The sequence below is a fragment of the Gigantopelta aegis genome, chromosome 10 (genome assembly GCF_016097555.1).
Source record: "Gigantopelta aegis isolate Gae_Host chromosome 10, Gae_host_genome, whole genome shotgun sequence".
Classification (NCBI taxonomy): domain Eukaryota; kingdom Metazoa; phylum Mollusca; class Gastropoda; order Neomphalida; family Peltospiridae; genus Gigantopelta; species Gigantopelta aegis.
This window is the reverse complement of record NC_054708.1, coordinates 80,205,622-80,229,544: the sequence shown is the minus strand read 5'-3', so window position 1 is coordinate 80,229,544 and position 23,923 is coordinate 80,205,622. Positions and strand designations below refer to the sequence as shown.

The window sequence follows — 23,923 nt, the reverse complement described above, 5'->3', positions numbered from 1 at the left end:
TCAATTTTATTTACTACCAACCATCTTGATCTAAATGCTGTTATTTGGTTAGATAAGCAAGTACAGAGAGGAGATATATCGGTGTTATTTACTACCAACCATCTTGATCTTAATGCTGTTATTTGGTTAGATAAGCAAGTACAGAGAGGAGATATATCGGTGTTATTTACTACCAACCATCTTGATCTTAATGCTGTTATTTGGTTAGATAAGTACAGAGAAGTGATATATCGGTGTTATTTACTACCAACCATCTTGATCTTAATGCTGTTATTTGGTTAGATAAGTGAGTACAGAGAGATGATATATCGGTGTTATTTACTACCAACCATCTTGATGTTAATGCTGTTATTTGGTTAGATAAGCAAGTACAGAGAGGTGTTATATCGGTGTTATTTACTACCAACCATCTTGATGTTAATGCTGTTATTTGGTTAGATATAAGCAAGTACAGAGAGGTGATATATCGGTGTTATTTACTAACAACCATCTTGATCGTAATGCTGTTATTTGGTTAGATATAAGTAAGTACAGAGAGGTGATATATCGGTGTTATTTACTAACAACCATCTTGATCGTAATGCTGTTATTTGGTTAGATAAGCAAGTACAGAGAGGTGATATATCGGTGTTATTTACTACCAACCATCTTGATCGTAATGCTGTTATTTGGTTAGATAAGCAAGTACAGAGAGGTGATATATCGGTGTTATTTACTACCAACTATCTTGATCGTAATGCTGTTATTTGGTTAGATAAGCAAGTACAGAGAGGTGATATATCGGTGTTATTTACTACCAACCATCTTGATCTTAATGCTGTTGTTTGGTTAGATATAACAAGTACAGATTTACTACCATCCATCTTGATCTTAATGCTGTTATTTGGTTAGATAAGTAAGTACAGAGAGGTGATATATCGGTGTTATTTACTACCAACCATCTTGAACGTAATGCTGTTATTTGGTTAGAAAGCAAGTACAGAGAGGTGATATATCGGTGTTATTTACTACCAACCATCTTGATCTTAATGCTGTTATTTGGTTAGATAAGTAAGTACAGAGAGGTGATATATCGGTGTTATTTACTACCAACCATCTTGAACGTAATGCTGTTATTTGGTTAGAAAGCAAGTACAGAGAGGTGATATATCGGTGTTATTTACTACCAACCATCTTGAACGTAATGCTGTTATTTGGTTAGATAAGTAAGTACAGAGAGGTGATATATCGGTGTTACATTTTTTAATTTACCTTCTGAATGGAACTAAAAAATCGTTATTCTTGACAGCTTCCAGTAATCTGCAAGGTCTGAATTCATTAACAGTGTGTGATATTATGTATTATTGTCAGGGGTATTTTGTTTATTGTTTTGGGTGTGTTTTGTGTTTCAGCTATCTCCAGCAGTGATCATTAGCTGTGTGTGATGTTACGAGTTATCATTGGGTGTGTTTTGTGTTTCAGCTATCTCCAGCAGTGGAAGAAGACCCTGTTGATCGTGTCTCACGACCAGAGTTTCCTCAACAACGTTTGCACTGACATCATCCACCTCGACATGAAGAAACTCTTCTACTACCGTGGAAACTATGGTAAACAACACGCAAATAGGTCGACATTCAAACCATTCACATGCACTGTAATAGATTTAAAATGCTTGTTACAAGCTATGGTAAATAAATTTGTCATATCGCAGATGTGTGATACAGGAATGAGAGTGTTATAAATTTTATCTGATTTCAGATATTTTGTCAACAATAATTGATCACAAAGTACATTGGATTTGTCTCAAACACAGGTAAAAAAAACCCAAACCTTTGAGTATGGTATAGAATTTACGGCTTTTTAAAGATCCACTTCAATGTACATTTTTAATGGGCATCGCCTTCTTTTTAATAACGCATTAAATGGAAGTTAAAAGTGGCTACTATTCACATATCTTTTGATGTCTTCTCTACAGAATAATATTAATTCAAAGACCTTATCTTGATGTTCATGGGACCGAATCAACATGCTTGAGATAATGATGGTTCGGGATTAACATAATACTTGACAGTGAAAATTGTGCCATAGAAACATTTTTCAACATAAAATATCTTGAGTTGTCCACAATAAGGTCGTAATACTTACAGTAATATATAATTTTGTATTTGGAAACTATTTGAAAATTGAGTACTTCCTCCCTTTAAAATTAAAAAAAAAAACATTATTATTTTATACCTTCCTTCTGTGTGGTGAAGACTGCTTTCCCATATCTGATCTTTTTTGTATTTATGTAATTGAAGATTTTTTACAACATTTGTTAAGTCCATGAGACATCAGATTGGAAAAAGACAGTATTCTATGTTTCAAACAGTTGTAACTTCATGTAGATGCCACTGGCTTGTATGACAATATAAGGAGAGTTTTGAGATGAACACTGCACATAGCATGGTGCAACCGGCCTCAGTGGCATTGTGGTTAAGTCATCAAGCATAAGGTTGGTAGGTACTGGGTTCGGAGCCCAGTACTGGCTCCCACCCAGAGCCAGTTTTAACGACTCAGTGGGTAGGTGTGTAAGACCACTATACCCTCTTCTCACTAACCACTAACCACCAACTACTAACCCACTGTCCTGGACAGAGAGCCCAGATAGCTGAGGTGTGTGCCCAGGACAGCGTGCTTGAACCTTAATTGGATATTATAAGCACAAAAATAAGTTAAAGAAAGAAAAAGCATGGCGCAGTATATCAAACAAGCTGTTATTACAATTTTTTAATTTTGAGCTTAGTAAGTTTTGTTAAACACTTTATATTTGGTCATAACAACAAATGTTTTACTTCACTTATGATTTTCTGTTTTTTAGCCACATTCAAGAAGATGTTGGTTCAGAAGAGAAAAGAACAGTTGAAAGAATATGAAAAGCAGGAGAAAAGAATAAAGGATTTAAAATCTTCTGGATCATCCAAAAAGAAAGCAGTATGTGTGCAGAGATCTTCTTTAATAGAGAGCTCATATGTTGTATCTGGATGTGTTTTAATAGAGAGCTCATATGTTGTATCTGGATGTGTTTTAATAGAGAGCTCATATGTTGTATCTGGATGTGTTTTAATAGAGAGCTCACAAGTTGTATCTGGATGTGTTTTAATAGAGACCTCATATGTTGTATCTGGATGTGTTTTTAAAAATCCCTGGTAGATGGAGTGGTAAAGCATTCGCTTGATGAGCAGTTGGTCCAGGATCGATCTCCGTCGGTGTACCCAATGAGCTATTTCTCGTTCTAGTCGGTGCTCCACAACTGGTGTAACAAAGGCTGTGGTATGTACTATCCTCTCTGGTATGGTGCATATAAAAGATCCCTTGCTGCTAATCGAAAAGAATAGCCCATGAAGTGGTGACAGCGGGTTTCCTCTCTCAATATATGTGTGGTCCTTACCCATATGTCTGACGCCATATAACCGTAAATAAAATGTGTTGAGTGCGTAGTTAAATAAGACATTTCCTTCCTTCCCTACTAGATAACCGATTATTCAGTTAGGGGAATTATATTTGTTTAACCAGTGAGCTATCTATCCCATTATAATTATATGTCAGTTCTGGGACTAATTAAACAAAACATCATAACCGTACTTTTGCAAGTAAACGTAAATCTACTACTAAAAAGCACAATTTGTATTACTACTAACAGCACAACTAATATAGTTTGAATTTTCATATTTCATTTTCTTTTGTCCTTACAATTCACCATCTTCCATAATGATGTCATTTTTTACACAAAATAGATGATCAACACAGAAAAATAGTGCTCCGCAAGGCTCAATGGGTATGGCTGACGCACATATAACCGTAAATAAAATGTGTTGAGTGCGTCCATAAAAAGAGGATCAACACAGAAAAATACAACAGGTATAATTGTCGGTGGCAAACGTAAATGTTTTGATGTTATGATGTTTTGTAAAATTGGCTCCTGTACTACACTCAGTCTTGCATTTAAAATGTATTTTAAACCAAATGATTTGTAAAGTTACTATAGTATATAGTATCCAAAGATCACTCTACCACATGTTTAGTATACACAGGCTTTGTAATACATGAACAATGATCTGTTAATTCTCAAGTTACAGCTTTGCTTTTAATTTTAAAATGTAACTGTTTACAACGTAACCTATTGGCTGTTTGCCGCTGTTTAAAGTTGTGTAACAGACAGAACCGAATGATGGGCCACAATTGTCAGCCATTGCTGCTGGGGTGGGATTTAGCTCAGTCGTTTGAGTGCTCGCTCGAGGTGCTTGCATCGCAGTCGAACTACCTTGGTGAATCCATTCAATTGCTAGGGTTTTTTCTCATTCCAACTAGTGCATCACTACTGTTCAAAAGCCGTGGTATGTGCTTTCCTGTTTATGGGAAAGCACATATAAAAGATACTTTGCTGCATTAGGAAAAATGTAACAGTTTTCCTCTGATGACTACATGTCAGAATTACCAAATGTTTGACATCCAATAGTCGATGATTAATAAATCAATGTGCTCTAGTGGTGTCATTAAATAAAACAAACTTTAACAGCTGGTGATTAAACGGTCATGTTTTTGTTTGACAGGAGGAGAAGCAGAAGGAGGCACTGACGAGAAAACAAGCGAAAAACAAAGCCAAGCAGTCTGCGTTTGCAGAGGAGGAGAAGAAAACCGAGTTGCTTGCCAAGCCAAGAGAATACACCGTCAAGTTCACCTTCCCCAACCCGACACCGCTAAACCCCCCGATCCTCGGAGCACACGGTCAGATTGTTATCCACTCAAATTTGTCATCTTGTTGAAAATCTGTATAAATAGTGTGAATCACATGCACTCATCTGAGGATTGGTGGCTTGCAGGATCAGTTCTCATCAATGGACTCTTATTCTTTTTCTTGTCCAAATTAGTGCTTCAAAACTGGTACATCCAAATTTTGTTTAATTATGTGTTTTTTAAAACACAACTAGAGCACTTGATTTAGTAATTATCGGCTGTTGGCTGTTAAGCGTGGAGTATTTCTAATGCATGGTCTTCCGAGCAAGCCTGCTACATCTTTCCATCAGTAGCAAGGCATTTATATCCACTTTGCCACAGACACAAATACCACAGCCTTTGATTTACCAGTCATCAGGTGCTGGCTCGTACGGGGGGAAAAAACAATCAGAATAAGTTTGCCATGGTGGTATATCACATACCATGGTATGTACTGCCATGGGTATGAGAAACTGTATATAAGAGATCCAGTGGGATTTGTTTTTTTCAGTAGGAATAATGTATCAGGTTTTGTCTCATTCTCTCTAACAAGTGTCAAATTAAAGTTTTGATAAAAGAAATTCTATAATTTTAGAATAAAAATCCCAGATTGTGTTACATACAGCAGACACAGTTCCTAGATTCCAGGAAGTCTCATCTAGTATTCCATCTCCAACATGTCCTGTGAGTCTTAAAGACATGTTTCCTCACCCCACCCCACCCCACTATAGGCTGTGCACCAATTTCATAACAGACATGTAGTTGTCATTCATTTAAAATGCTATCATGTAATAATTATCATCTACACAGAATTGACAGTGGTACTTCTTTTATATTGTTTCAGATGTGACGTTTGCATATGAGGGCCAGCGTCCCATATTTGAAAATCTCGAGTTTGGTATTGATATGGACTCCAGAAGTAAGTCTGAACAGTAGATAGTGTTTATTGTAATGGCTTAGCTCATTTAGACTCTGCTACTTTCTACAGTTCATTGTGTTCTGTAAATTAGTAACCAGTATGAGTTATCTCCCTGTGTCTGTGTGAAGGTCATTCAAAATGTACAGTGATGAAAGTTTTCCAGATTTATCTGGATTCTGGATTTTAATTGTCTGAGTCACTATTTTCCTACCAAACCATATGATATGGTTTCCACTGATACTCTGTGTACGGTATAAATGGGGCCACCAATATTAGACTGTTGGGTAACCATTATTCTAGGATCCCCAACTCTGGCATTACCGTATTTCTTTTCTGGGGACAATTAACTTTTAAACAGAAAAAAAATATATATAAACTGACGATCAAAAGAAAGTATACCAATTATTTTTATGATAAATAAACACAATACACATTCATGGAAGGTTAGATAGGTACCAGTATTGTTCGTTATAATGCAATCAATGACGAATAGTCGCACATTGCTGCGTTTGGGCGATGCCGTACGTGCAAAATGAGTTTATTCATCAAATTTATATTGCATAAGAAACATGATACACATAAGGGTGTAAAAAAGGGTGCCATTGCTTAGAACATGCCTCAGTCAACAGTAAAACACCAGAGAACATGGCACGGCTAACTGCTGAAGAAAGAAAGAGAGCTATTGGTATGGTGCAGTTGGGTGCAAGTTATGCCCATGTGGCAAGAATCCTGAATTGCACAAAATTGACGATCACCAGATTGATACAGCGTTACAGGGTGACTGGCAGGACTGCAGACAGACCATGAAGTAGAAGACCCCGCGTCACAACAGCTAACGAGGACTGCCATCTCCGCATCTTACACTTACGTAACAGATTCTTCACTATGACGTCATCTGCAGCGACTGGTCGTCACACTGTACATCGTCGACTACGACAGCATGGTATCAGGGCCTATCGACCATTCAGAGGAATGACATTGACGAGGCAACATCGACTTCAACGTTTACGTTGGGCACGTCAGTTTCAATGTTGGCGACATCGGAACTGGCAGCGTGTACTCTTTTCTGATGAGAGCAGGTTCCAGTTATTCAGAGCTGATGGCAGGACTCGGATATACCGACGTGCAGGAGAGAGAACAACTCCGTGCTGTGTTCAGGAGACTGAACCGTTTGGTAGTGGATCTGTGATGGTTTGGGGCGGTATCTGTGGCTAACAGCGTACAGACCGCATTGTCATTGACGGAAATCTGTCCGATGTCGGGTCCATGCTTGCATACTTGCACATGGTGGACATACACGCTATTGAAACATGTTCTTTGTGATCAAATTTATTCACCTTCGTTATGAGTGGTCCTTTATGAAATCGCACATTTCACCCCTAGTGCTGTTGTGAACTGTGATATTATCATTTTATGGGTTTTATTGAGTATACTCGTGTTTATTTATCGCCAAATTATTATACTTACAAAATATAACATTTGCATCAACTTGTGTTTTGTGTTGTTTTTAATACTTTAAAAAAATTATTGGTATACTTTCTTTTGATCGTCAGTTTATATATTTAGATTTTCTTTTCTTCATCTCTGAATATAAAAAAAAGAGAAGAAAAAAGTGCATTCACTGAGTAGAGATTTTATTTTATAAGTATTGTTTAATGTGTATTTTTATAGTATAACTAGCAAACAGGCGATTAAATTGCTACAAGTTACAGACAGAACAATGGGAGCACTTCCTACCTCTAATTATTCTTTGAACCAATCAAATTGCATATAAATTCACATTACAAATCACAGAGTGTACTTTTAAATACAAAACATATTGTTATGAACTCATTTGTAAAATATGTATGTGTTAAAAATATTTCTGACTAAATTAATAAATGTTCTGAATGTTTGTTTTGTGTTTTTCTCTAGTTGCGATGGTCGGTCCTAATGGAGTAGGGAAGAGTACGTTACTCAAGTTACTAGTCAAGGTTTTAGAGCCGGTACGTATCACAGATGCTGGTTACGTAATTATCAACCTCTGGTGCAAACCGTATGTAATTACTGAAAGCCATACAACTTCTCATTTCACATTTCTGGCGGTAGAGAAGAGCACTCACCTGAGGTGCTTAAGTTGTAGAATCGAACCTCCTCGGCATACACATTGTAGTGTTTTCCATTCCAGTCAAGGGCTGGGGTATGTGCTGTCCTGCCTATGGGAAAGTACATATAAAAGATTACTTGCTGCCAATAAAAACAGCAGGTTTCCGCTAAAGACGTGTCAAAATTACCAAATGTTTGACATCCAATAGCCGATAATTAATTAATCAGTGTACTCTAGTGGTGTTATTAAACAAAGCAAACTTACATATTTGACAATAATGAATTCTTATAAATAGTGTGACCGACACAAACCTATAATAGACAAAATCAATACTATTCAAAGAATAAATACGTTGACGCAAAAAACAGTTCAAAGTTTGTTTTGTTTAACGACACCACTAGAGCACATTGATTAATTAATCATCATCGGCTATTGGATGTCAAGCATTTGGTATTTCTGACTCGTAGTCATCAACGGAAACCCGCTATATTTTTCCTAATGCAGCAAAGGATCTTTTATATGCACTTTCCCACAGACAGAAAAGCACATACCATAACCTTTAACCAGTTCTGGTGCACTGGTTGGAACAAAAAAACAAAATCAATCAGTGGAATGGATCCACCGAGGTGGTTCTATCCTGTGATGAGAGCACTCATGTGACTGAGCTAAATCTAACCAAGTCTTGTTACCATTCTTTAATATAATGTAAAAGTTTTGAAATTGAATTATGACGTAAATGTCCATTAAATACATTTTGCAAACACTCAGATATGTGAAAGGGCACAAAAAAAAAGAAAAAAAAGTTTGTTTTATTTAACGACGCCGCTAGAGCACATTGATTTTTTATCTTATCATCGGCTATTGGACGTCAAACATGGTCATTCTGACACTATTTTTAGAGGAAACCCGCTGTCGCCACATAGGCTACTCTTTTTACGACAGGCAGCAAGGGATCTTTTATTTGCGCTTCCCACAGGCAGGATAGCACAAACCATGGCCTTTGTTGAACCAGTTAGGATCACTGGTCGGTGCAAGTGGTTTACACCTACCCATTGAGCCTTGCGGAGCACTCACTCAGGGTTTGGAGTCGGTATCTGGATTAAAAATCCCATGCCTCGACTGGGATCTGAACCCAGTACCTACCAGCCTGTAGACCGATGGCCTGCCACGACGCCACCGAGGCCGGTGTGAAAGGGCACAAATGACATGCTTTAAATCCTGCAATCACTTGATGACTAGATAAATTTCTATATTTTTGATGAAGTGACATATGCCTGACTCGACTAGAGTTTTTCAAACTAGATTTTACTACATACTCTTTAAATCATTCATTTCAGTACAGCATATACAAATAACATTTAGTGTCACAATAAAGATACAAAACTTGTGTATTAATTTATGAAATAGGAGTTTAGAAACATTTTTTGAATGTGACAAAATGTAGCTAGTGTCTTACAAAACATCATGAATCTTTTAAGATACGGTAAACTTTTATTGCATATAAACGTTCCACATTTGGAACAGGATGCAAAACATGTAATATTTGTATAAGCACGGCACAAATAGGATACTAAACTAATTATTGGTTAATGCATCATAACAAGTTTACACACTGCACCTGCACAAGCAGGATCTTGGTTTTACATAATAAATATAAATGTTTCATGCATGGACATTATTTTAAATGTTATTATGTAAAGTTAAATATTTATATAGTTTACAGCGTGGAGTGTTATATTTTACACATATTATGAGTGATGATATTCATCTTCAGTCAGATTGCACTGATTACATCGTTCTTCTACTGGGGTAGTGTCAACTGTCAGTTTGTGGTTGCTGAGACGTAGTTTAGTCAATGTTTGCAATCCAAGGTAATAAGTATGGTTCTAGCTGTATATATTCTGTTTATATAATTTATATGTTCTCATCCTGTTACTAGATCCATCTCTTTTAGCTGGAACAACAAGACTTTCTCTAAAAAGGTTTAAATGTTTAGCGTTAGTCGCACTTATAAGACGAGCTGGATAATTTACAATACTTCTTTCTTGGTTTAAATTACCAGTGTAGCAAATGCCTTGCTAGATTGATGATACCCAGTTAGCGTACAAAAACTGGAATAAATAATTATTTCATTGACCATTCCTGTTAGTTTACAGGATAAATAAAATAACCGGTTACTGCCTTAAAATATTGCCTTTATCCTGGTCGGGTCAAACATTGGTGAACCAGTTGTTCTCTATATGATTAATTAGCTATGCAGACCTCTTGTGCTGTTTAGTTACTGGATCATGAACATGTTATTTAATTTGCAGCAAAAAGGAGAAATCAGAAAGAACCACAGAGTGGTATGTATATTTTTATTTTTTAAATTTTATTAGTCTGAAATTATGTCCAGTTTCCTGTCTTAATGGAATAGTAATTTGAGATTGTATGGCATCAGTGTTCTGATGACAGCCAGTTTAAAGAGGACTGACCAAACCTATTTTGTAATTCATTTAAAAGCATAAACCAAAAGTGTCTGAAATATTAAGATGAAAAATCAGTTGTTTCTTCTTTCTTTTTTTTCTTAGTTTTTTTTCCAGCTGGGTGGGTGGGGTATATAGGCTATTTGTTGCTAGGTGTGAGCTGTAAAGAATAAATTAACATTTATATACATTTCCATTAATTTGAAGTGAGATGCTTGAAATTTTGTGATGATGGCCATTTAAAAAAATTCTGACTTCATGATATTTTATAAATGACATTTAAAAAAAATAAAACAAAGGTTTTCTTCTTTTTTTCTTCTTTTTTTTTTTTGGGGGGGGGGTTAATTTTCCTCTCTGTAATACTTTGTTAAGATGCTGTTTGTTTGTTTATTGTTATAGAGGATTGGAAAATATGATCAACATTCTGCTGACCAGCTCAACATGGACGAGACACCGATTGAGTATCTGCAGGTCAGTTTGAAAGAGGCATCGATCATCTAGAGTTGCGATTAACTACATTCAGAGTGGGGCGGTAAAATGCTCGCTTGATGCACGGTTATTTTGGGATCTATCCCCATTGGTGGTGGGCTCATTGGGCCATTTCTTATTCCAGCCAGTGCAACACAACTGGTATAGCAAAGGCGGTGGTATGTGTTATCCTGTCTGTGGGATGGTGCATATAAAAGATCCCTTGCTACTAATGGAAAAATGTAGCAGGTTTCCTCTCTAAGACTATAATGTTAAAATTATCAAATTGTTTGACATCCAATAGCTGATAATTAATAAATCAATGTGCTCTAGTGGTGTAGTTAATACAAACACTTTTTTACATTCAGAGTATTTAAATTTTAACACATTTGTTTCTCCGGTATGGACTTTAGTTGAATCAGTAGAGCACTGACCTGGGGCGTTTGGGTAGTAAGATTGACCCAGATCTGCTGACCTATTGGTTTTTCCTGTTCCAACCAGCATCTCTTGACTGGTATATGAAAGGACATGGTATGTCTGTGGAAAAGTGCATATAAAAGATCCCTTGCTGTAGATGTAAAAATATAGCAAGTTTCATCGAAGACATAAGTAAGAATTACCAAAATGTTTAACATTGTTGCTCATAATTAATTAATTAATCACCTCTGCTCTACTGTTGTTATTGGACAAAACAAACTACTTTGCTCCTTGGTCACTTTCAGAGATTATTCAACATGCAGTACCAGGACAGTCGAAAGATGCTAGGAAGATTTGGCTTATCGAGCCACGCCCACACAATCCCAATCCGCGACCTCTCCGGGGGTCAGAAGTCACGGGTCGCTCTCGCTGATCTGTCGTGTCGTGCTCCAGATGTTTTAATAATGGTAACAAATGTTTATATTAATTTTATTTTGTTTTTATCTGTCAGTAATTTGATCTATGGCCATAATACATTGGTATTTCCATTGGCAATAATTACATTGACTATTGGTGCAATTAGAAGATGGTTTTACTGTCATCAATTTAGTTTTGTTAGTTAAGCCTGAGTGGAGACAATAAAATATTGAACATGGTCTTATTACTAAAGGGTATTTCAAGAGAATATGTTTGTTTTTTTACTTTACAGTTATTTGATATTTAACCACTGCTATATGCAATATGCTGAGGTTTTGTTAAAGCTTATTTTTATTGTAAGTTATACAGTGATTATCCACTGATTGAATGATGTTTTTTATTGTAAGTTATACAGTGATTATCCACTGATTGGATGATGTTTTTGTGGTGGTGTAAAACAAATGTCTCCTCTGTGTCTCTTACAAATAATTTTTGTTACATGAAGGATGAACCGACCAACAACCTGGATATAGAGTCGATTGATGCACTCGCCGAGGCTCTCCGTGAATTCAAAGGAGGTAAATATCACAGGATTTTAGTGATCTTTGTATATATATTTCTGTCAGTCTGTCGGTTTTTACTGTTTTATTTTAGTAGTTTTTTTATTTGTGGCTGTCGTTTTAATATTTATTCCTCTTGTACAAAATCTGGTGAACATATTTAGTGTACTATATATATCTATCTATATGATTATAGTAATTATTGCCTTGTTTTCCTATTTAGTTCAATATCATATGTTTATCACAGACATTTCCACACATTTAGTAAACCTGCATACTGGTTGAATTCTTAGTCCATACAAATTAATATTGAATTCTAGTTGTTTATAAATTTCTGTCTCATATTTTCTGGTGTGATATACTCCCTACTCCCACTCTTCCACCCCACCCTCCAAAACTAAATCTTTTTATGATCAACACCATATATTTTTCATTGCAATTGCATTGAGATAGGTGTCCATTTTTGTTCAGTTTATGCTAATGACATTTTGGGATGTTTCGGCACAGACATGTTTATATGATATTGTTAAAGCAAGTCGATATACACATGTACTTGAAAAGATGATTTATGGAAAAAAACTTAAGTTGCTTAATATTTTGTTTTGTAAAGAAAGAAAGAAAGAAAGAAATATTTTATTTAACGACGCACTCAACACATTTTATTTACGGTTATATGGCATCAGACATATGGTTACGGACCACACAGATTTTGAGAGGAAACCCGCTGTCACCACTACATGGGCTACTCTTTCCGATTAGCAGCAAGGGATCTTTTATTTGCGCTTCCCACAGGCAGGATAGCACAAACCATGGCCTTTGTTGAACCAGTTATGGATCACTGTGGTTTACACCTACCCATTGAGCGTCGTGGTTAGGCCATCGGTCTACAGGCTGGTAGGTACTGGGTTCGGATCCCAGTCGAGGCATGGGATTTTTAATCCAGATACCGACTCCAAACCCTGAGTGAGTGCTCTGCAAGGCTCAATGGGTAGGTGTAAACCACTTGCACCGACCAGTGATCCATAACTGGTTCACCAAAGGCCATGGTTTGTGCTATCCTGCCTGTGGGAAGCGCAAATAAAAGATCCCTTGCTGCCTGTCGTAAAAGAGTAGCCTATATGGGAACAGCGGGTTTCCTCTAAAACAAAAACAGTGTCAGAATGACCATATGTTTGACGTCCAATAGCCGATGATGAGATAAAAAATCAATGTGCTCTAGTGGCATCGTTAAATAAAACAAACTTTACTTTTTACTATTTATGTTTGTTTGTAGTTTATGAATTTCTCTTATATTTTCATACATGAATAATGAGTTAAAATGAATGTTTGATTGTAGGCATGGCTAGCTCTGGCATTTGCCAGTTGCGAATTTTGAAAGCAGTTGATGAATTAAATTTTTATTTGGCAAAATAATTTCATGTAATAATTGACATTTTAAAAAAACAAAACTCAATTTCTGCAATTTTTTAAGTTTAATAGACAATTTGGTGAAATGTCCAGACTCAATCTCTGATGACACATGCATACAATTTATATGACGTTGTCATGGCATTACTATCTCAGAATAGTCTTGAGTCTAGACTCTAAACGTTTTTAAGCACCTGGGCCTCGTTCCAGGAAGCGATCTTAGCACTAAGCAAATACGGTAAATATAGACTTCAGGAGATCTTAGGGCTAAGATCACTTTGTGGAACAGGGCCCAGGCTTGGTATTTTTTTAATATATATATTATTGTGTGTTGAGGTGTGATAATCGTGAGTCACGATGAGCGTCTGATTCGAGAGACGGAGTGTCAGCTGTGGGTCGTGGAGAACCGCACCATCAACGAGGTGGACGGAGACTTTGACGACTACCGCCGCGAACTGCTCGACGCACTCGGGGAGGAGATTGCCAAGGCCAGCCCCACCACATGACCTTCACCTTAGGAAAACGACCTTCAGATTAACATGTTAACTCAATCAAAATGTGCAAATGATGGGCGATACTGGTTTCAGTGTATGTGTTGTAAGGAATAATAATACACAATGGTGACGTTGTAAGGAATAATAATACACAATGGTGACGTTGTAAGGAATAATAATACACAATGGTGACGTAAGGAATAATAATACACAATGGTGACGTTGTAAGGAATAATAATACACAATGGTGACGTTGTAAGGAATAATAATACACAATGGTGACGTTGTAAGGAATAATAATACACAATGGTGACGTTGTAAGGAATAATAATACACAATGGTGACGTTGCCAGCAAGGCTACCTCTGGCACTCGCCAAATTTGCTTTTTGCGAATTTCAAAAACAACTGATAAATTTTATTTTAATTTGACGAAATAATTTGAAGTAATAAATAATATTTTGTTATAAAATAAGTGGAGTTTTGCGGTTTATGAACCCTAATAGATACTTAGGCAAAATTTTCTGCTGACCCACAGCTTGCCCTGGTCCTTTAAAAATTAAAATAAAAAGTATGCATAAATTATTTATGTATTACGCCGACAACCTTCCGAGTGACCTATTTATTTTGGTGTAACCCTTTGCATGCCTTTAAGAATTTTAAAGATTTGTGGAAACCGTTTACGGGTTATTCGCAAAAAAAATACAGGTAACCCATTTTATTTTAAGTAAACTTATTATGACCATGCAACTGGTGTCCAAAATTTAATATATATACGAAAAAATAAGTTAAGCAAAATCAGTCTTATGCAAACCATAGGAGAACGAAATGACTGCGTAATATTCAGTTTCTGATAACAAAAAGTAATTATCTGTGATATAAAACTCAAGCAAACCGATAGGCTGCATTTTTATCTTTGCTTGTCGAAACGTATCACATATGGAATATTTCTGCACTGCAGTGATAATATTGTATATATTACATGCAGAAAGTCGCTATTATTAATATATTACTTTCAGAGATGTACATGTAGAGTGTGGTGGCAATGTGTTGCATACTAGACGTGATTGATATGGCTAGGTCACGATACAATACATATCCATATACGTTGGTCCAGATATGGCACTGGTGTTAGTTGTTAGGCAGTATAAAATATCTTTGGAAATTAAACACATCAATTACAACGTCTAGCTTAAGTTTCCAATTTGAGCAAATCTGATGTTTTGTGGTAGCTCAGATGTATTTTTAAAAAATCATGAAGGCTACCTAGAGAATTAAGGCATCTTAAGTATTGCAATGCAGATGCCATAAATTGATGTATCGTATCATGGGCTAACTGTTGTGATTCGATATTGTATTGCCATGCAGATGCCATAAATTGATGTATCGTATCATGGGCTAACTGTTGTGATTCGATATTGTATTGCAATGCAGATGCCATAAATTGATGTATCGTATCATGGGCTAACTGTTGTGATTCGATATTGTATTGCCATGTAGATGCCATAAATTGATGTATCGTATCATGGGCTAACTGTTTTGATTCGATATTGTATTGCCATGCAGATGCCATAAATTGCTGTATCGTATCATGGGCTAACTGTTGTGATTCGATATTGTATTGCCATGTAGATGCCATAAATTGATGTATCGTATCATGAGCTAACTGTTGTGATTCGATATTGTATTGCCATGTAGATGCCATAAATTGATGTATCGTATCATGGGCTAACTGTTGTGATTCGATATTGTATTGCCATGCAGATGCCATAAATTGATGTATCGTATCATGGGCTAACTGTTGTGATTCGATATTGTACTGCCATGTGATTGCACCTCTGTTGTATACTCTGGCGTGGGAATGAATGAATATTTAATGACACCCCAGTACGAAAAATACATTGGCTATATTCTGGCATGGGATGCACCATGTACTTTTGATTTGGATCATGGAAAATCTTTTAAAATACTAAGAGAAATAGGTAAAGGAAAATGCCTTTAAAAAGTCATGAAATTTGTTTGATAAAAAAGTGTATGAACCCAGGATGTATATGTATGTGTGTATATATGTATATATATATAAACCATCAGCTAATTGATTTTTGCTTCAAATGGAGGTGGGGTGGAGAGGATTTTCAGTTATACAGAACTCTTTTGTATATATCATGTGTAAATTGTAAATAATAATGTTATGTGGTATTTGGTATGTTGGTTTTAAAAGCTATGTACATAATGCAATAATTCATAACTTAACTGAAAACATGTTGGTTTTTTTAGTGGTAGATATCTCCTTTTTCTGCCCTTTAATAGCAAGAGGACTCATATTTACACTGTTTAATAAATAAATAATTCTTCTTTAATGAGTAGCGCTGTACCAAAAATAGAATTTCTCTATACTAGGTGAAAGTTCAGTACTCTACTTTTTTGTCTTTTTTTTTTAAATTACTTTTTAAGGGTCTTTGTTGCAGTGATTTTATTTGTGGTCTATATATCTACTGGCATTAATAAATGTGCTATAGCGACTAAAGCTCTATAAAAAATATGTAAAATATGAACTATGGTCATTTATCAACCACACACACTCCTCTTTCTACAATGTATTGCCAAGTAAATAACCTCTTTATACATTGATAGATAACTCATTTTCACATGTTAATCCTAGATCTATACTTCGATTATTCTTTTTGGGTAGACCATTCACACTAATGGGAAAACATGTCCTTACAAGTAAGTGAGTAGACCGTTCCCTTTCACTCTGATGAATGGAGAACATTTGACAGAGCTTCTAGAATTTTTATAAAATCCACTAGCCATGGGATCAGTGATTTTAAAAATGTACTAGCCACAATTAAAAATTCACTAGCCCTACTTTACTTTAAGTTGATACAATTTTACTAAATAGTAATAATCAGAAATGTCACCTAAAGGGGAGAGATAGAGCTTAAAAACACTAACATTAGGGGGTTGGGGTGGGATCAGGATATTCATATTTACAAAATAGACTTATTTGACTTCTTCTTTTTTCACTAGCCGTCGGGCATGGCAGTAGTAGTTATTTACTAGCTCAAGATTGAATATCACTAACCATGGGAGTGGGGCTGCCATTGAATATCACTAACCATGGGAGTGGGGCTGCCATAATTTAGAAGTCCTGCTTGTCATAAAACATTACTTTGTTGACAGTTGTTTTCAGTTGTAAAAATATTAGGTGCATGCAATAGAATTATCTAGAATTCCAGTCACCATTATCAGGCTGCCATGATAACTCTTCATGAAAGACAATAAATTGAAGTAAATCTTTAAACAATGTGTTGTTTTTATTTTCCATTAACTTTGTTTATTTTTTTACATCAGGCAATGCCTACGTATATACAGTCAGACCCCGTTACAACGACCGTCGTTACTACGACATTTACACCATCCGACCACAAATTGTCGGGAACAAATGTACATCAGTGTTAATCTGTTCATTACACCAGAATTCACACCTTCCGACACCGACAGTGCAAATTAGGAACAAACGTGCATCCGACATCTGAAAACACCTCTTTACAACGACATTACATAATCACAGATACCATAGCATGTTGACACACAATCACTTAGAATCCTTTATCTCGTAGTGAGCCAACTGTGTCACATGCTGTCGGAGCTACCGATGTCTGCGGAATCGGCAGATAAGCCTTTAGTTAACCAATTAAAAGATTAAATGCGAACAGTAAAATCTTCTCTTTTCATGATATTTTGTAAACGAAACAGGTACCAATCTTAGATTGATTGGACTGATGGTGAATGCACCATGTTTAATATATTTAATGATGTTTTCTAAAAACATATTTAATATAATATAACATTATGTACATGCATTTGTTGCTTTTTGATAATAATCGCAATGCATTAATTCTTTAAATGCTATTCAGTCATCGGTTAATATTAATTAGTATGTTTTGTTGCGTTATTTTAGCTATGGAGATAACTCATGATAATTCGATACACCGGCTATTTCGATGTAACGACAAAGTGACCCAGGGATGAACATGGTCGTTGTAACGAGGTCTGACTGTGTGTGTGTATATATATATATATATATATATATATATATATATATATATATACGTGTGTGTATATATATATATATATATATATATATATATTGCAATAGGTGTATTTTGTTAATGTAATATAACGAAGATGCAAATTTGTGCACTTGCTCTTTGATTCAGTTATGTATTAGATACATAATTTATGATTGTGTTACAGGGCCTATGCCTATAAAATTTTAGAGTCTAGACTCCAAGTCTTTAAAGACATCACATACATAGAATTTGTATGGCGTTGCCATGACCTTAGAATCTAAAACTGTCTAGAGTTGTTAAGGTCTTGAATCTAGATTCTAAAAGTTTTATAAACACTGGTCTTGCAGTGGTCATGAAGTAAACTATTTTAGTTTATAATAAATTTGATACCAAAATATTGCCACATATAATGTTCATGGTCCTCACTAGAATGTTTTGAAAGCGGTTAATTTTTTTAATAAACTAGTAAATTTTATCAAAACAAAGAACTGCAGAAAATAAATGTTTCAGTTAGTATCATTAAGTAAACAAATTTTTAAAATTAAATTAAATTTCTGTTATAATCATTACCGTTTAAAGGAATTCCATTGGTCCAGTCATAGCAATGCGAATTTGTTCTAGTGGTGTCGTTAAACGAAACAAACTTTTGTTTTGTTATTCATACCCCAATGAATCTAAAAGAAGTAACAGACAATTCTTCATTATATTTGTGTTTATTGTACATAATTTGATGATCGCAAACCACAAGCTTAGAGACAGTTGAATGTGGTTCACATACTAAGATTAAGTTCGTGTCACACACGCTTCTCATCAGTTGTTCTTGTTCTTGAACAACTATCAACTTTTATGTTCCTTGATGAAAGGTTGGAATGTAATTCACTTCATAGGAAACCATTCTCCCAGCCGTTTCCCATTGCAGCCTTCAGTGTCACAGAAACACCAGATGTCGCTGTTCATGACGTCGCAGCCATCCTGAATGAACGTCCGTAACCACGACGTCGGCAGGCAGCCTCTCTGGACCACAGCTAGAAAAAAACACAACAACATGAAAAATCAAATTCTTAAAAATGGGACATTTATTTAACAATTTTGAAACAAATTGCCAAAGGCTTGCAAGAAAATGCATTGGAATTTCCATGTAGAATAATAATTATATGTAATTGTATTTAAATTATAAATAAATCCGTTGAAGAGGTTTTGAGATGAGGTTAGCAACAAAGAAGTGTGTGCTGTTACTATGATATCCACTGGTCCTAGAACGATCAACAGCCGAATTTACGAAACCGTTTTTGCTTAAATGCAGGTGTTTAAGCATTGTATTAAAGGGAGAGTAAACTCAATCATGAGCCTTATGTGTTGGAAAGATGCATTGCCGGACCACCAACACATGCTGACACTTTAAGAAATTAAAACTGCATAATTTTAGATTAATAAAAAAAGATTATTCCTGCTAACTGGGGGCAGCCATTTTCTTTTCCAGTACTCTAGCTTGGGGCGAAGTGACGTCTGCTCCGACCAACTCCTGTATGCAAAGTGTAACCAAAAGCAGTAATTTACGACAAGGCGCTTCTCTTTGATCAACCTGACTTGTAAAACAACATAAATGACGTGATAATATAATAAACTATTTAAATATATTTCAAGTTGCATTAAGGGAACGAAATTGAGTTAATAGTATTTTTCTCTATTAAATAATCCCAAGGGAAAATGTACACTATTAGGCTTATTGATATGCTACGTTGGAGCAAAAACGACAACCCACGATACCCAAGTGATAATTTTCTTTTCTTTGGGACTACGTAATTGGTCAGTTCTGTGATTTTAGATGGGGAAAGTCTACTTTATTAATAGTTGGGCAGAAGTATTTACAGTAATAAACCATGTCCATTACCATTTTTGGGGCGACAGGTAATACTGGTATGTATTTTTGCGTTAGACAGCGGTAATTAATTGGCACGTCTGGTTACCTATCAAATACACACCTGCCAATCAGGCATCACAGGTAGAGGCAACTAACAGTTATAAATTAACTAAGAACATACTCCGTGTATCATTTCAGTGCGTAGATTAATGCATGGACAAAACATGGTCTAATTTATTTCGATTTGTGTTGCCACTTTGACAATGGTGGTTTATTTTGCATTGAAAAATAATATATACTTATTGCTGGCTTACTGGGATGCATATTATTACAGAACCTTGCAATGCATGCCTATTTTATGATCCCGCAAAAACCAGATAGATTGGTTTCTGTAGTTCTAAGACTCGTTCCTAACGTTACCCGTTAAGTATTACGTAACCACCAGCTCGCCAGAGGGCGTATTCACTGGAATGGAATAAAATGGCTGCGCCAGTTATATATAATAACCGTCACATTTAACCGTTTTATTCATTAAATATAATAATATACTTGTTGATATTATTAAGCAATAATGTGCATTATATATCGTTGAATATGCATACCAGTCCAAAAGCTTTGCTTAAGCATTCCTTTAAAATGTATCTAGTTACACACATATAAGTTTAAAACTGGCTTTGTAATATAATAGTTGATTTGTAAAACAATGACCGATTTTAATTATGTGTTTGTATATACATTAACTTGTGAGTTTTGCTCTGCATTTACGATATATGGGATATAGCCCAGTGGTAGAGTATGAGTCTGAGGCGCATTGGGTCTAGAGCTGGGCGGTATTGAAATTCCAGGCCCGGTATCGGTATTTTGGGGGTGATTTACCTCGGTATCGGTTCAGTATTCGGTATTAATATGACATTATGTTTAACAACACTCCAGCACACACAAAATACCCGGCTATTGGGTGTAGGATAAAGGTACATGCAAGAACAAATGAATGCCTATAAAATGAGTTTGTATAAACAGTGTATGAAGCTGTGGTGAATGTTTAAAATTTATCATGAATGAACGTTGTTAACATCAATGAAATAAATGTCGATACACAACATAAAATAGAATTTTTTTCAACAAAAACAATGCTTTTATTGAACTTCACCATAATGTTTGGACCCCAGCACCACAGTGAGGAATAGCAATTACAGAGGTGCCTTCTATGGATTCAGGGTGTTTCACAACTGGTACATCAGAGGTTATGGTGTCGACTGTTCTATGGGAAAGTGCATATAAACGATCCCTCACTGCTTTATCATTAGGAGTAGCCTACATGACAGTATCAGGTTTCCTTTCTCACGACCAATGGTCAAAATAGCCATATGTAAAGACACCAAATGGCTGTTTTAAATGTGCTGAGGTGTCGTTAAACATACCCCACCCCACCCCGTATTGACAATAGTCCTGCTTTATGTTTTTCAAACAAACAGAAAATCAGAAATATAATCAACAGGTAAACAGAAATGTGAAATTTAATATACAAGAAATTTCACAATGTGTAAATGTGATGTTTGGGTCAGACTTTCCTCACATCATCCTGTTTACACTGATGGCTATGCTGGGGTGTCGTTAAACATTCATTAATTCATTCATACATTCATTCATTTATTCATTCATACATTCATTCATTTATTCATTCATTCATTCATTCATTCATACACTGGTGGTTCATTCCAACCTCTTACCTCCTCCCTTTCCATGTCCGTGCCTCGTTCTGATGTAGCACTTCCCGTCACATTCCTGTAGCTTGGTCGCCTGGAAGCTGACCTTCCCCTCTGCCGGGCAGCTGAAGTTGGGGCTCACGGCGTCGCCGTTGTCGCACACGAAACACTTTACTGCGGCAGCTGAAACGTTAGGTCAGATGAAGTTGGGTCCTTAGTCAGTTATTATGTTCTACATAATTTTGGTATTTCTCAACCAGAACCAAAATTGTTACTGTTGGTGTTCCTCAAGGTTACGTTCTTCCTCCTATTTTATTTTTTATATAATTATATCGGTTACATTGTAATGCAGTTTTGTAAAATTATATGGAATATAGGTGTTTAACCGTTGGCATTCAATGTACATCATTTTTGAAGTTTGAATTCCAACTGGACATATAGGTGTGTTATTAAAAAATGATGGGTTAAGTTTTAATATTTAAGGAAGAACTGAAACTAGCAGTCTTACAACCAGTTTTCTATACAATTGGAATGTGTTTTATATAATGATGGTATTTTTAGGTTAATATTTATAAGCATTACATTCTAACAATCTGATTGGAACCAAAAAAATACATTAAAATGACAGCAAAATGATAGTCCTTCAAATAAAGGTTATTCGTATTTAGAAGGTCATTTTAAAAACAACTATTGATTATTTACAACAATTATACTATACTATATGCACATGGGGTGGTGTGGGGATTTACGTTTGTGAAATATATTTTATGAACCATAACAATAACATAAGATGTCATATTTATAGGCACGTTATCGTTCTTTTGATACATATTCGCTTATGACACCACCATTGGGTGGACTAAAGTGTTTATAACGCACTAAATATGGAGAGGGAAATAAACGAATCTTATAAATTGATTACAGTTACTAGATGTATGATTGATTAGATGCCTCTTCGTCTGTATAGAGAAGAAACACGATATCATCACATTAGCCACTCCTACCGAATAACAGCAAGGAATCTTTTATAAGCTTTTGTTTTTTAACAGGCATGACAGGTCACGTGCTATTGAAAAGCACTGTGGTAATATTAAAATACGAAATAGGCATGACAGGTCACGTGCTATTGAAAAGCACTGGTAATATAAAAATACGAAATAGGCATGACAGGTCACGTGCTATTGAAAAGCACTGTGGTAATATTAAAATACGAAATAGGCATGACAGGTCACGTGCTATTGAAAAGCACTGTGGTAATATAAAAATACGAAACAGGCATGACAACAGGTCACGTGCTATTGAAAAGCACTGTGGTAATATAAAAATACGAAATAGGCATGACAGGTCACGTGCTATTGAAAAGCACAGTGGTAATATTAAAAATACGAAACAGGCATGACAACAGGTCACGTGCTATTGAAAAGCACTGTGGTAATATACAAATACGAAACAGGCATGACAACGTGTTACAGGTCACGTGCTATTGAAAAGCACTGTGTTAATATAAAAATACGAAACGGGCATGACAACAGGTCACGTGCTATTGAAAAGCACTGTGGTAATATAAAAATACGAAACAGGCATGACAACGTGTTACAGGTCACGTGCTATTGAAAAGCACTGTGTTAATATAAAAATACGAAACGGGCATGATAACAGGTCACGTGCTATTGAAAAGCACTGTGGTAATATAAAAATACGAAATAGGTGATATTGAGATCCGAAAGCGGGGATGTTAAGATACGAAAACGGCGACAGAAATGTTTGGAAACTTCGTGAAAGAAAACAAGTCGACAGGTGTAGCTGTAGTATTAAATATTCCGTCGTAATTTACACAAAAAACAATTTCCTTTGTTCCATCCACCTGCAGCAATTTTGTCTGAGTTTTGCATTTCATTAAACATTTGTTCGCAGGTCGCTGCATGTGCTAGGACAAAATGCATGCAGTGTGTTGTTTTGTGCAGGTGATAAAATAAGCAGCATACACTCACCTCTTTGAAGTGTGACTACTGCGAGTAAAAACATTCCTAAAGCAAACTGTATCGCTTCCATGCTTCTGCTCTCCTCTCTCCTCGTACAAGTCTTCCTGTTGCATCGACTTGCGGATTGTCTTTACCATGGCAGGGATGTCGAGACACAAACACGACGGAAGGAAAGCTGGCGTTCATTGTGTACATGTAAATAATCACTCTGTCTGAGGTTAAAAGAGTTATTTTTAAAATTGATTATTATACAAAGGTGTTTGTGTTTGTCGAGGTGGGGGCAAAAAAAAAAGGAAATTATTTTAGAGCAAACAATCCTGTGGTAAACATTAA

General features: G+C 35.8%; 2 protein-coding genes across 3 annotated transcripts in view; one reads left to right on the top strand and one right to left on the bottom strand.

The window, feature by feature from the left end:
- Window positions 1-15,620, top strand: part of LOC121383092 (ATP-binding cassette sub-family F member 1-like) — a 49,170-nt gene extending 33,550 nt beyond the window's left edge. For both annotated transcript variants that reach the window (XM_041512867.1, XM_041512868.1), the window contains 10 exons: window positions 1,462-1,586; window positions 2,840-2,952; window positions 4,572-4,746; window positions 5,579-5,653; window positions 7,568-7,638; window positions 10,052-10,084; window positions 10,604-10,675; window positions 11,395-11,556; window positions 12,012-12,084; window positions 13,810-15,620. In XM_041512867.1, the coding sequence (XP_041368801.1) occupies window positions 1,462-1,586; window positions 2,840-2,952; window positions 4,572-4,746; window positions 5,579-5,653; window positions 7,568-7,638; window positions 10,052-10,084; window positions 10,604-10,675; window positions 11,395-11,556; window positions 12,012-12,084; window positions 13,810-13,979 (1,069 nt within the window). In that variant the 3' untranslated portion in view covers window positions 13,980-15,620. The remainder of the gene's footprint in view (window positions 1-1,461; window positions 1,587-2,839; window positions 2,953-4,571; window positions 4,747-5,578; window positions 5,654-7,567; window positions 7,639-10,051; window positions 10,085-10,603; window positions 10,676-11,394; window positions 11,557-12,011; window positions 12,085-13,809) is intronic.
- A 2,730-nt stretch (window positions 15,621-18,350) lies between these two features.
- LOC121382761 lies at window positions 18,351-23,706 on the bottom strand. The gene is made up of 3 exons (XM_041512340.1): window positions 23,600-23,706; window positions 21,633-21,791; window positions 18,351-19,066 (listed from the first exon to the last, which is right to left on the bottom strand). Exons 1-3 carry the CDS (start codon window positions 23,658-23,660, stop codon window positions 18,918-18,920), a joined length of 369 nt encoding a protein of 122 aa, XP_041368274.1. The 5' UTR covers window positions 23,661-23,706; the 3' UTR covers window positions 18,351-18,917.
- Window positions 23,707-23,923: the final 217 nt, after the last annotated feature.

Excerpts from the sequence above, each read along its gene's own strand:
- LOC121382761 (XM_041512340.1), bottom strand. The coding sequence starts at position 23,660 with ATGGAAGCGATACAGTTTGCTTTAGGAATGTTTTTACTCGCAGTAGTC. Across the intron at positions 21,792-23,599 it reads AGTAGTCACACTTCAAAGAG|CTGCCGCAGTAAAGTGTTTC; the intron begins GTGAGTGTATGC and ends CTAACGTTTCAG. Across the intron at positions 19,067-21,632 it reads CGGACATGGAAAGGGAGGAG|CTGTGGTCCAGAGAGGCTGC; the intron begins GTAAGAGGTTGG and ends GTTTTTTTCTAG.